General features: G+C 37.4%; 1 protein-coding gene and 1 pseudogene across 1 annotated transcript; both read left to right on the top strand.

Moving 5' to 3' along the window:
* The first annotated feature begins 2290 nt into the window (after positions 1-2290).
* LOC144342145 (uncharacterized) lies at positions 2291-3689 on the top strand. Its single transcript, XM_085501089.1, has 2 exons — positions 2291-2317; positions 2767-3689. Exon 2 carries the CDS (start codon positions 2768-2770, stop codon positions 3485-3487), a length of 720 nt encoding a protein of 239 aa, XP_085357215.1. The 5' UTR covers positions 2291-2317; position 2767; the 3' UTR covers positions 3488-3689.
* LOC100373088 (transcription factor RFX4-like) lies at positions 3649-13760 on the top strand (annotated as a pseudogene).
* The last annotated feature ends 338 nt before the right edge of the window (positions 13761-14098 follow it).

Raw genomic sequence — 14098 nt, 5'->3', positions numbered from 1 at the left:
AAACTGGATAAAAATAGCAGACGAACATTTATTTACAAAATAAAAATACTTCGGTTGCCAATGAAAACAAGCCGGTAAAAAACAAGCAATATGTTTTCGGCTGTTACCATGGTAGGACATGAACGTGAAGCTAACGTCGGTTTATAACTAAAACTAGGCACCTTATACGAGGTTCGCAAAATAACATTCAGTCTTTAGAAGTCACTTTATTTTATTGCTAGGACGTATTCAGCCGTTAAATTTATAATTTCCAACCGTTTTGCGATAGTATTTTCTAGATTGGAGGCAGCATTTAGATTTTATTCACAGTTCAATTGGGATTACGTTGATAGTGTAACAATGTCGGCGCCAGTGATCTCTTACCAGTGCGCAACGTAGCCAGAATAAAAGGCATGATCATTTGGCCACTGCTATTACAAGACTGGTAGGAGGTAATAAATTTGGGGCGAAAGTATTCAAAAAACAGATTTTGGCTGTTGCCATGGTAGCGGTGGGTCAGGATTGTTTTTCCAATTAGTGATGGTACGATCTGCCTATCAAGTTTGAACAAAATCAGCCAAGCCAAAAAAAAGCCATTCCTGGTGAACAGTTACTCTAACTTTGGGATCAAATTTCTCATTAATGAAAAAAGATATAAAAAATTCAAATAGTAACTTTGTACCCACACTCAAACCGAGTACAATGAGCTATATCTGAGGTGTTGTATCACAGGGAATTGGACAAACTTATGTATTTTAATAAATTATTGAATAATAAAATGTTATATAACTTTTCTTTTACCCCCTCCCCTTCCTGGTATCTAAATCAAGTAATCACTATTTTTATTTTGTAAACACATTTCCGTCTGCTATTTTTGTCAGGTTCAAATCGTTCACCAATCGTTCATTTTTGGCATGTTAGATGTACATCACATAGAATACTAGGATTGGGAGAACTTAATGTATGTTGACCACCTGGAAACTGAGTTTTATCAATCTTGAAGGGCTCTCTGAACATCCACCCGCAGCCTGGACCCGCAGTAAAATCAGCCTTTTCACTTTGGCGCGTAGATGTTTTGACTTGACAAGTTGTTTGACAGCTAGCAAAAAGATTGTGCGACGCGCATCGTCGGCGGCGTCTTTTTTATGACGTTTTGAACACTTAGTCAATTTGAGCAGTATTTATTCGGACAATGACTCAAGTTTAGACGTCTGATTATTTTATTTTCACACCTACAGTGACACGCGTTCTACACTCAGGCTGACACGCGTTGCTAGGTCGCAGCACTGTCTTGGAGCATATTAATGGGCAATTGGGTTTCCCGACCTAAATTTCTATCCCGATTTGTTGCACGTTCTTTCTTTAATATGAAATAATCAAATATGGGACATATGTAATAATAACAGAACCCCATACCCTCCCAGTGGCTTCGCTCGTGAAAGTACGGCAGCAGGATACACCGCATCACTCGTGTAAATAACTTCCATACGCAATGAAAGCCACGGGGAGGGTATGGGGTTCTGTCATAATACTTCATTATCACTGAAAACATTTTCCCCCTGAAATAAATTCCAGTGAAAATGTCATTTCCCTCACACTCTATTGAGACACAGCGCAGTGAAAATTGGATTCACATGTAATGCTTGAAAACATCTTAGAAAAAATAAATTAAGTGAAATTTTACGTGACTTCATAAGAGTTGGAAATGAACAAATTACACCCGACCCTACCACTCCATACACAATGTAAACTACACCCCAAAACATCCTTTCGCCCATGGGTACTATCATGTTTCACCAGTGTATTCTATTTGACTTCAGGAGAAATTGAAATAAACAAATTAATTATAATTTCAGCCTCTAGTTGAGCACTGATTAAATCATAAACTACCTCGTCTTTATGTCAACTTTAAGTTATTCATTGCCTACATCAGTGACTTCAAAATATATGTTTCAATCCTAAGAATTTAACTCGCTGTTAATTGCATGGGAGTGCCAGTCTTTCATGAATTTCTATTGTCATGTCAATTTCTTGCGATTACTGGGAACATGAAGCTGTAACTAAATCCTGGTATAAGCACCGGTTAGGCAGTCTTGAACTCATGTGAAGCCACCTGAGAGGTATATTCAATCCTATAGATTTCTCATCATATAAAAATATTACCCACACAGCATTCTACAGGTTACTTGTTTTAACAGTATTACTTTATGTCAACACTGCTGCCATTCGAATGAGTAGTAGAGTACAGTACAGTATGGCCCAGTGCCAGTACTAGTACACTATAGTGCAGTACATTCCTTTAACATAACATTCACTGGACACTTCGTGAACATACACGGTATGAAGAAACAACCGCAGTGAAAGGAGCCTGACACATGATAGGGCCCGGGCATAACTTTATGTAAACCTAACTCTAGGAATATGTAATAAGTGTGTTTATAAGGAATGTTGCGTGTGGTCGAGTACGTGCGATAGTTATAAAATCACAGGATTATAAAGATATAGACGTAACATCGATCTAGTGCAGATGTGTACACGTAGACAACATTGCAATGTAGTACCAACCATATATACGGTAGATAAAAAAATGCATGTTGTGTCTTAATACACAATATAAACCATTTTACACAAATATCTACGTCTATATGACAACGCTTATATTTGGGATCGCTAGTGTCACACTTCTAACGTTTTACTATCAGAAAATTTAACAAATTTCCCACCACAATCAAGTATTTTTTGTCAATTAATGATTAACTCGATAACTTTATACCTATTACATTGTAGAATGACGAGTTCTGTTCCGTTTCATCAAGGAAATGACAGCACACTGTGCCTGGTGCTGGTAGGCATGAATGGAAGTGGGAAAAGCGCCACAGGCAACACTCTACTTAAACGAGATAGCTTCACTAGCCGTCGTTCACTAATACCGACAACACAGAAAACTGCATGGGGAAAGACAATCGGGAGAGACATATTAGTCATTGACACACCGCCAATGATATTAACCGATGACACATCTAAAAAAAATGGACTGACATCGAAAGAAGCAGCTATGGAAATCGACAAATATAAAGAATTTGCCAACAAAGAAGGTAGTGGGGTCGATGCCATCGTATTGACATGCAACGTAAACGAGCGATTCACCGCAGAACACGAACGTTGTATTCACGAATATGAGATGTTATTTGGTGCCGATTTTTATCAATATTTGATAATCGTTTTCACCAGAAAAGACCAATTGACTCAAGATAACATGTCGCTGAATCAATTTCTACTACAAACCCCAGAGTTTTTAACATCTTTACTACGTCGATGTGACAATCGTGTTGTGGCCATTGACAATATTACGACTGACGACGACGTGAAACAGAGGCATGTTGACGAAATTATACACATTGCAGTTCAACTTAAAAGATCGCACAACAGTGGATCTATGCCATGTGATCCCAGTTATAGTGTAGTCGAAATGGACAATATTATCTGTCCTATGTGTTCACTCATGTGAACAAAACAATTTCGTTTCTTGATAAATAATTATTTACTCGAATAAAAACATTTTGTTGTCAGTAATGTATGTATCTCCGTTGTGTGTATGTTCATTTATTTCTATATTATTCAATGTTTTAGTGATGTATACATGCATGCCAGTCACGTGCCAGTTTAAAAATGGCGGATATTTCAAGGAGAACAAGGAAGGCTTCCTATCATATTGCACGTGTCTTTTGTCTCATTTTGTGTATGTTATTACCTATTAAATACCTATTATGTGTGTGTTGAGGGGTCTTGTGCTTCATAACCCGCGCGTATTTTTATTATGTGTGTTGAGCAGGTTTACTGTAGCATTATTTGTGTGGTGAGAGACCTATGGTTGAGATGGTCTTCTGTCCCATTACATGTGTATTGAGATGGTCTTCTGTCCCATTACGGGTGTATTGAGATGGTCTTCTGTTCCATTACGTGTGTATTGAGATGGTCTTCTGTTTCATTACGTGTGTATTGAGATGGTCTTCTGTCTCATCACGTGTGTATTGAGGTGGTCTTCTGTCCCATTACGTGTGTATTGAGATGGTCTTCTGTCCCATTACGTGTGTATTGAGATGGTCTTCTGTTTCATCACGTGTGTATTGAGATGGTCGTCTGTCCCATTACGTGTGTATAGAGATGGTCTTCTGTCCCATCACGTGTGTATTGAGGTGGTCCTCTGTCCCATTACGTGTGTATTGAGATGGTCTTCTGTTCCATTACGTGTGTATTGAGATGGTCTTCTATCCCATTACGTGTGTATTGAGATGATCTTCTTTCCAATTACGTATATATTGAGATGGTCTTCTGTTTCATCACGTGTGTATTGAGATGGTCTTCTGTTCCATTACGTGTGTATTGAGATGGTCTTCTGTCCCATTACGTGTGTATTGAGATGATCTTCTTTCCCATTACGTGTGTATTGAGATGGTCTTCTGTTTCATCACGTGTGTATTGAGATGGTCTTCTGTTCCATTACGTGTGTATTGAGATGGTCTTCTGTCCCATTACGTATGTATTGAGATGATCTTCTTTCCCATTACGTGTGTATTGAGATGGTCTTCTGTCCCATTACGTGTGTATTGAGATGGTCGTCTGTCCCATTACGTGTGTATTGAGATGGTCTTCTGTCCCATCACGTGTGTATTGAGGTGGTCTTCTGTCCCATTACGTGTGTATTGAGGTGGTCTTCTGTTCCATTACGTGTGCATTGAGATGGTCTTCTGTCCCATCACGTGTGTATTGAGATAGTCTTCTGTTTCATCACGTGTGTATTGAGATAGTCTTCTATCCCATTACGTGTGTATTGAGATGATCTTCTTTCCCATTACGTGTGTATTGAGATGGTCTTCTGTTTCATTACGTGTGTATTGAGCCGGTCTTCTGTCCCATTACGTGTGTATTGAGATGATCTTCTTTCTCATTACGTGTGTATTGAGATGGTCTTCTGTTTCATCACGTGTGTATTGAGATGGTCTTCTGTTCCATTACGTGTGTATTGAGATGGTCTTCTGTCCCATCACGTGTGTATTGAGGTGGTCTTCTGTCCCATTACGTGTGTATTGAGATGGTCTTCTGTCCCATTACGTGTGTATTGAGATGGTCTTCTGTTTCATCACGTGTGTATTGAGATGCTCATCTGTCCCATCACGTGTGTATTGAGATGATCTTCTTTCTCATTACGTGTGTATTGAGATGGTCTTCTGTTTCATCACGTGTGTATTGAGATGGTCTTCTGTTCCATTACGTGTGTATTGAGATGGTCTTCTGTCCCATCACGTGTGTATTGAGGTGGTCTTCTGTCCCATTACGTGTGTATTGAGGTGGTCATTTGTTCCATTACGTGTGCATTGAGATGGTCTTCTGTCCCATCACGTGTGTATTGAGATAGTCTTCTGTTTCATCACGTGTGTATTGAGATGGTCTTCTGTCCCATCACGTGTGTATTGAGGTGGTCTTCTGTCCCATTACGTGTGTATTGAGATGCTCGTCTGTCCCATCACGTGTGTATTGAGATGGTCTTCTGTTCCGATACGTGTGTATTGAGGTGGTCTTCTGTTCCATTACGTGTGTATTGAGATGATCTTCTTTCTCATTACGTGTGTATTGAGATGGTCTTCTGTTTCATCACGTGTGTATTGAGATGGTCTTCTGTTCCATTACGTGTGTATTGAGATGGTCTTCTGTCCCATCACGTGTGTATTGAGGTGGTCTTCTGTCCCATTACGTGTGTATTGAGATGGTCTTCTGTCCCATTACGTGTGTATTGAGATGGTCTTCTGTTTCATCACGTGTGTATTGAGATGCTCGTCTGTCCCATCACGTGTGTATTGAGATGGTCCTCTGTTCCATTACATGTGTATTGAGATGATCTTCTATCCCATTACGTGTGTATTGAGATGATCTTCTTTCCCATTACGTGTGTATTGAGATGGTCTTCTGTTTCATCACGTGTGTATTGAGATGATCTTCTGTTCCATTACGTGTGTATTGAGATGGTCTTCTGTCCCATTACGTGTGTATTGAGATGATCTTCTTTCTCTTTACGTGTGTATTGAGATGGTCTTCTGTTTCATCACGTGTGTATTGAGATGGTCTTCTGTTCCATTACGTGTGTATTGAGATGGTCTTCTGTCCCATCACGTGTGTATTGAGGTGGTCTTCTGTCCCATTACGTGTGTATTGAGATGCTCGTCTGTCCCATCACGTGTGTATTGAGATGGTCTTCTGTTCCATTACGTGTGTATTGAGGTGGTCTTCTGTTCCATTACGTGTGTATTGAGATGATCTTCTTTCTCATTACGTGTGTATTGAGATGGTCTTCTGTCCCATTACGTGTGTATTGAGATGCTCGTCTGTCCCATCACGTGTGTATTGAGATGGTGGTGGCACAGGGGCAAAACAAAATTGGGGGGAAGGGGCGTCGCTCTTCAAAAATAAAGCTGAAACCCTTTGTGTCAGCAACATTTGCCCCACAAAGTTGACAAAATTTGGTCTTTTTTGTTGACACCTACATACATAGATAAATCTCTTGGCCAACAGAATCAGAAAATTTAGTAATATAGGACGAAGGCACCTAATATAATGAATTCAGGGTCTAATGACCCTGGAATTTGGGAACTAAAAACACAGTGTATATGCTCACAATATAGAAATAGTGAAATTAAATACCAGTGAAAATAAATGTTTCTTGGCTTATCAAATTCACCTGATCTACAACTTCATCAAAAATGTTTAATTCTCCACTCATCAGTAACAAAAACTCATCATGAAATCAGATTTGTCATGGTAGTATCTGTTTGAACTTTTTGTGACAAATTATGTTATTTGTCAATAGACACAGGTGATGTCACTAAGAAAGACCCTGCAAGACAGACAGTGGCATATTCACCTCGCTCGAAATTGGGGACTCTACTTCCTGAATTCCCTAGTGTCAAAGATATCAAATTGCCTGCGAGTGTACAAGAAGATAAGGTGAGAGAAATTTGATTAACATTTAAGTGGCCTGAGGTACCTAATTTCTTGTAGTTGTTAGTATTAGGCTACTATTATACCATTTGATCAAATACCACAGCGATTGAATGGGCTTGTAACCTGGGTGAGTGCACCTCAAGCCCTGGCTCATGGAAGAAGTCATTGTTTGCATGCAAATCATATTATTAGTATCTGGACTAAAACACTGAAAATCTTTGTATTGACACCAATCTATGTGTTGTTTATGTTTCAGGTTTCTACGTTTATTATGATGCACAGAACTCATTGCCAGAGAATATTGGACACAGTGATTCGGACCAACTTTGATGCGGTAAACAAACAAAAAAGATGTTATGTACTCTAGGTGGCGCTGTTGCCTAATGCCACAATTTTCTGAATTTCTCTAATTTCTTCTTATTTCTTCTCAGGTTCAAAGCTATTTGCTACACTTTTGGCAAGGAATGCCCCCACACATGTTACCTATCCTGGGCTCCACACCTGTAATTAACATTGTTGGAGTGTGTGACTCAATCCTTTATAAGGTAATTTCATCCAAGTATGGTAAATTTTCCTTCTTTAAAACACATATTTTTTTTTTTAAATGAACGCACCATGCTTTTTAAATTTAGGAGAAAGTAGAAGACATAATTTTGAATCAAGTTAAAATACCTAACATAAACAATGTCATTTTTTGATCACTACCGCACATTATTTTCCGGACATTGGTTGAACTTGATATTGGTTGAACTTCTCCAAAGTCATTTTAATTGCTTTTTTTTGCTTTTTAAAACTTGACATATTTATTAGGTTACAATATTATTTTTATTTATTTGAAAATGCATAACATATTTTTTTATCTTGCAACTTGCAGGCCATATCTGGAGTGTTGATGCCCAGCGTACTACAAGCTTTACCTGACAGTCTGACACAGGTCATTCGAAAATTTGCCAAGCAGTTAGATGAATGGCTTCGTGTTGCCCTTGACGACTTGCCAGAAGCCTTACAAAACATTAAATTTGATCGTAAGTAAAAACAAACTATATAGAGAACATGGCTAATAGCCCTACCCCAGCTCATTCAGAATAGATGTATGAATGACAACAAAACTGATTTGATAAAAGTTGAAGCAGCAGCATTAATGATTTAATTTTTTTTTATTCAAAGTGGCTAGACGGTTTTCACAGATGCTGAAAAGACAAACTTCATTGAATCACCTTTGCCAGGTTGGTATAAATTATATGTTCATGAATATTCATGATAAATTCAATGTACCCAAACTATGTATGTATATGGCTCATGAATATTCATAATGTGATTATTTGACAGGCTTCCAGAACAGTGATTCACAGTAATGATATAACATCTCAGATGTTGGAAGAGTGGAGAACGATTGACTTGAGTAGCATTTCAAGACAAACGTTGTATACTGTGGATAATGTCAGAGAAGATGACCATCAAGTCATTGTCAAATGTAAGTCTTTTTTTCACTTTCAAGTTTTATTCAAATATATACAAAATGGGAATGCTTACTGGGGTCAGGGGTCAATAAGAAGTGTTCTACAGATCATGCAAAGTGGGAATGCTTACAGGGGTCAGGGGTCAATGAGAAGTGTTCTACAGATCATGCAAAGTGGGAATGCTTACAGGAGTCAGGGGTCAATGAGAAGTGTTCTACAGATCATGCAAAGTGGGAAGGCTTACAGGGGTCAGGGGGTCAGTGAGTTTCTGCTGATCATACAAAGTATGATCTTTTAAGCATAATGTACAATCATTTTTCTTTAGATATATAGATGATTTTTGTTTGTCTGATAAAATACTTCTCCCTAATATTGTGCAATGCTCCCTCACACGTGATATTTTATGTCATATTGATGGTTTCATACTATTAACTATTCGTGTCTTGATCACAGTGTATACAGAGTTTACCCATTGGTTAGAAGACCAGTCACCAATTGAAACATACACAGATTGGTTGGATAGTATGGTAGACAGATGTGTTATTAAGGTATGTGTGCCAATCTTGTGGGTTTAGTTGCATATCAGACAATATATCCTTTAAAATGAATAAGACAAGACAATATGCTATATATTGCATAAGGAATAAATTCACAAATTGTCGTATACATTGGATTATCATAACAATATCATATTTAAATGTTAGAAGCACATCGCTCAATAGAGACCAGTGTAAACTGGACCATTAAGTATGACTGTATGGCCATAGACAAACCTCTGTAATTTTTGTAGCAAATACGGTATTTATAATATTAAATTGCAACAAATTCTGTATCATCTCTGAATATAGCCAGAAACCAGCGCTTTGCACACAAGATGAATAAAAAATTGATTTCTTTTCTTTTTTTTTTAGCTTGCTTCTTGAAAAATCGGTTCATTAAAGAAAGTTGCTCGACAATTTTTATTGATGTGGTCATGTTTTGGTACAAGGGTTATTAGGGATATGACTCTTCATAGTTCACCCAGCTTTGGTAAGTAACTGTTAATAGTATCATATGTTATTTAGCGATGGCTTCCCAGTACCATGACTAAATGCCATCTATAATTTTTTAAGCTTTGATAAATATATGAATAATATACAAGTGAATCGATCAGAAGTGTTGTGGGTTGGCCTCAGCTACTGGTCAGTCTGTGCGTATGTTAAAACCAATGTGGATACTACCAATCCATTATTACACAGAATTCTGTGCCGACTACGTAGTTGCACAGAAATTCACCAAGTCATTCTCGAGTGTACTGATACTCAGGATTGCTGGATTCCAGGATACCTAGTACCATGTGTGTGATTGCAATCAAACATTGCAAACACTTACCTAGAGACACAGAAACTGTAATTTTATTTTCACAAGTATCTGTATCACTGTGCATTGAAAAGAGCGCCCTCTTGTGACAATTAATAGAATTATTTTTTGTAAATGATTTTAAATAAAGAATGTGACATTTGTCGTTTACAGGTTCCTTTCACCTAATTCATCTTATGTTTGATGAGTACGTACTGTATTTGGTAGAATCTCTTCATGTACAGGAGCGGGCCAATGAGTTGATGCGACAGATGAAAGGCGAACAGCCAACAGGTTAGTTTTACTCCGACCAATATCGTTACAGCTGCTCATTTTTAGCAATGTTGATAACATATTTTAATATTTTAACTAGACTAGCAATGGTAACTAGTGAACATTGTCAGACTAGCAATGGTAACTAGTGAACATTGTCAGACTAGCAATGGTAACTAGTGAACATTGTCAGACTAGCAATGGTAACTAGTGAACATTGTCAGACTGGCAATGGTAACTAGTGAACATTGTCAGACTAGCAATAGTAACTAGTGAACATTGTCAGACTAGCAATAGTAACTAGTGAAAATTGTCAGACTAGCAATGGTAACTAGTGAACATTGTCAGACTAGCAATGGTAACTAGTGAACATTGTCAGACTAGCAATAGTAACTAGTGAACATTGTCAGACTAGCAATGGTAACTAGTGAACATTGTCAGACTGGCAATGGTAACTAGTGAACATTGTCAGACTAGCAATAGTAACTAGTGAACATTGTCAGACTAGCAATAGTAACTAGTGAAAATTGTCAGACTAGCAATGGTAACTAGTGAACATTGTCAGACTAGCAATGGTAACTAGTGAAAATTGTCAGACTAGCAATAGTAACTAGTGAACATTGTCAGACTAGCAATGGTAACTAGTGAACATTGTCAGACAAGCAATGGTGACTAGTGAACATTGTCAGACTAGCAATGGTGACTAGTGAACTTGTCAGACTAGCAATAGTAACTATTGAACATTGTCAGACTAGCAATGGTGACTAGCAAGAGTAACTAGTGAGCATTGTATTTTATTTATTTCTTCATGTTATATTCTGGTTATCCTTCTGAATTAATTCCATATTTGATAGTCTTCTGGATCAGAGTTTGTGACAAAGCAGTGCATTTAGATCCCATTTGGTTACTTGGAAGTAATTTTGTATTTGTATTCACATTTGGTGAGTTAATGTAATTGATCATATATTCTAATCTTTCAGATACAGGTGACGATATCATTTTACCGAACCCCATATTCACGCCAGTGTCCATTTCAACTGGAGATAATAGTTTAAGAAACAACGCTTCTGCTTTATCAGCAACATCCCCAACAGGTAAATCTTTTCACAATATTTATGAGGTATCCACAAATGAGCAATAATTTTGCTAGTGTTTTTAAGTGGTTGTCGTTTTTGAAAATAGCATTTGTCACAATTATTAAATTTTACTAAAATTAGAATATTAGAATATTCTTCAGTGTGTGAAACAGATCAAATGTTGACAATGTGCACAGATGATAATGAAATTTTCAATCGATAACTGTGTTACTTTGTTACACATTCGAACTGCTTAATTTCCTCTTTGTTTTCAAAAATGTTGATCAACACTAATAGAAAATAAGGTGTTACAACCATTTGGTTCAAAATTATCAAAACAAATTATAGAAAAGCGAGAAAAAAAAAAGAATTTTGGCAAAAAAATATGGCACTCAAAGCGTAAATGTAAATGACTTGTTGAAAGGTAGTATGAATGAAACAACAAACTGTTTTTAGATCACATTCATTGGAAATGTACTTCTAATAGAGCAAATACGGTATTGTACTTGATGGAGAGAATCAGAGCTTTTCATTTTCCTCCCACCTGAACCCGGATTCATATTCCATCTCACATACATTCTTCATTTGTTTTCTAGATTCCAATGCATCATACCAGAGTCCTTATTCATATAACCCCCTAGCATCAACAACCCCTAGTTCCCATGACAACATGTCTTCATCCCGATCTACCTCATCAGCAGGCCATCTCAACATGACTAATAACCACATGGTCTCCCTGTATTCAACACTGGCAGAGGAGGTTAATCCATCTGTTGGGTGAGTGTCTCTTATTCACTGAATTCATAGTCCCATCTATGAGAATAATTTGCATAATTTTCCCATGATTCATCATTGCATGAAACTTAAACATATTTCAGATTATAAATAGTAGTAAGAGATTTATGCTTACTATTGTTGTATCCTCACATGCTACGTACTGTAAAATACTTTATTTTAGCTTGAATAAATTTTTGCTGAAAAGACATTTTGGGTGTTTTGTATAGAATTTATTTTCACTGATTTTTGGCAAGTTGAATGTAAAATATAGGAAAAAAGGTATATTTGCTGGATTTTTTTTAACTGAATCATTTCTTCAGACAAAATAGCGAAAATAAGTTGCAAGCGAAAATAAAGTATTTTAAAGTATTCAATATATATAACTAATTTGCATAATTATCTCATGTTACATTGTATGTCGATTTCATCACATTGTTTTTTTTTTCAATTGGTAAGACCAATTTTTTCTCACTGAATTCCACCATGCTTATTCTGAATAGAAATATTTTAAACTTTGAATCTCTTCAGCGCAAGGAATTATATAACTTCAGTCAGTGCCTACTTACGAGCGATAATGCTTTAATTCATACTTGTGTCAATTCTGACAGTTTTTTCTTATCCAAATTTTGGACTAATTTTGGACGTTGTATTTATTAGTGTTGATGTTTGTTACATTGTATAAATAAAGGATTAATAATAATAATAATTTTCTTCTGCAGATTCCATTATCCGAGTGGTTATCCGAGCCATGGCATGAGTAATCAGTATTCCCAATCTCCACATGACAGTAATGCATACAGATATGGACATTACTCATCGTCTGTCACTCAGGTAAAGACTAAATGATTTTGTTATAATAGTTATTGAGTATCTTAGTCCGAGTCAAGCATCGAAATGTGTTATCTCTCTGTGACGTATAGTGGCGCCGGTGGTGGCGGCAGCGATGTCTTCTCAAAAAACGCACTATATACAAGTGCTAAATTGTTTGTACCGCACATTTTGATTGTGCTTTGTGTCGCTGCCCACTGGGGATGCAATAGACTCAAATGTGTTCACTGGGTGATGGGTAGCAATAAAATAACACATGACCCTAATGCCATGTATAATGTGTATAATAATAGATTACACAAAAGACCTACTATACAATTTAAAGCGAGAGGGTCGTCACCTGCACGGGAATTGAGTCCTAAGCGATGATAACAACACACGCTAAAAACACAATGGCTCATGGGTAGACGCTTGTTTGTAAACAATGACACGCTATGGCCATCTCAGGCATGCGCTGGTGACGACTCCCTCGCTTTAATGTGTAGTAAATCTGGACTGTTCTTTGTTCTCTGCATTTCCAAAATATCAATAATTAATTATGATGTCTCATTTCTACCCCTAGTACTCATTCAACGGTCGTGTTAACAATATGGACCAGGGTATTATTGGAAGCACACCAACTGCAGTGAACGGATGGTCAGGCGACAGCAGCAGTAGGTACGGAACAGGATGTAACACTTCGTCTACAAACCCAGCATTGCATTACCATGACAACATGTACTCGCCAGGATTTATGAACTTTTCACACCGAGACACTGAGTATGATTCGCAGCACTATGGTCGCTATGCCAACAATGACAATATGCAAATGGGTTCAGCAATGAATGGCTACACCCATGGATATGACGCATACAGTTCACCACCCGGGAGTTACTATAGCAACAAAAACAAGGACACTAGTAGCAGCGGAAAGCGAAAAAGCGGCATGGACGATCTATTGGTGGAAGGCGATAACATGCATAAGCGAGCCAAAACGCCAAATGATATGTCAACGTACAGTCAACATTTCCAGAGACTGCAGACTGCAAACTGAATTGCAAACGACTGTGACTAAACTTGACTCGAAACAGAGGGGTGATATCACCACAAACTCTTTCCTCATTCATACATTTTGTACATCCTTGTATGTTACCATCTTGTATCTAGATGGCTTGCTCAGTTTTTATTTGCAAAATCTACAAGACAATATTTGAGTCACATAAAGCATTTATATGACTAAATAACGGTAGTATATGTGTGACTAAATAAGTAGTGGAATTGGTTCTATCCTGAGATGATCTGTATTTCCAAATACATGGAATACTCGTCGGTTGTTGAGACAATTTTTGTTTCACTTTTGAAAAACTGTCTTGTTAGAAACACAAGAGTTAT

This window comes from Saccoglossus kowalevskii, chromosome 7 (assembly GCF_978046115.1).
Source record: "Saccoglossus kowalevskii chromosome 7, keSacKowa6.1, whole genome shotgun sequence".
Taxonomy (NCBI): Eukaryota; Metazoa; Hemichordata; class Enteropneusta; family Harrimaniidae; genus Saccoglossus; species Saccoglossus kowalevskii.
Note: the sequence above shows the minus strand (reverse complement) of the source record. Positions and strands in the feature narration are given on the sequence as shown.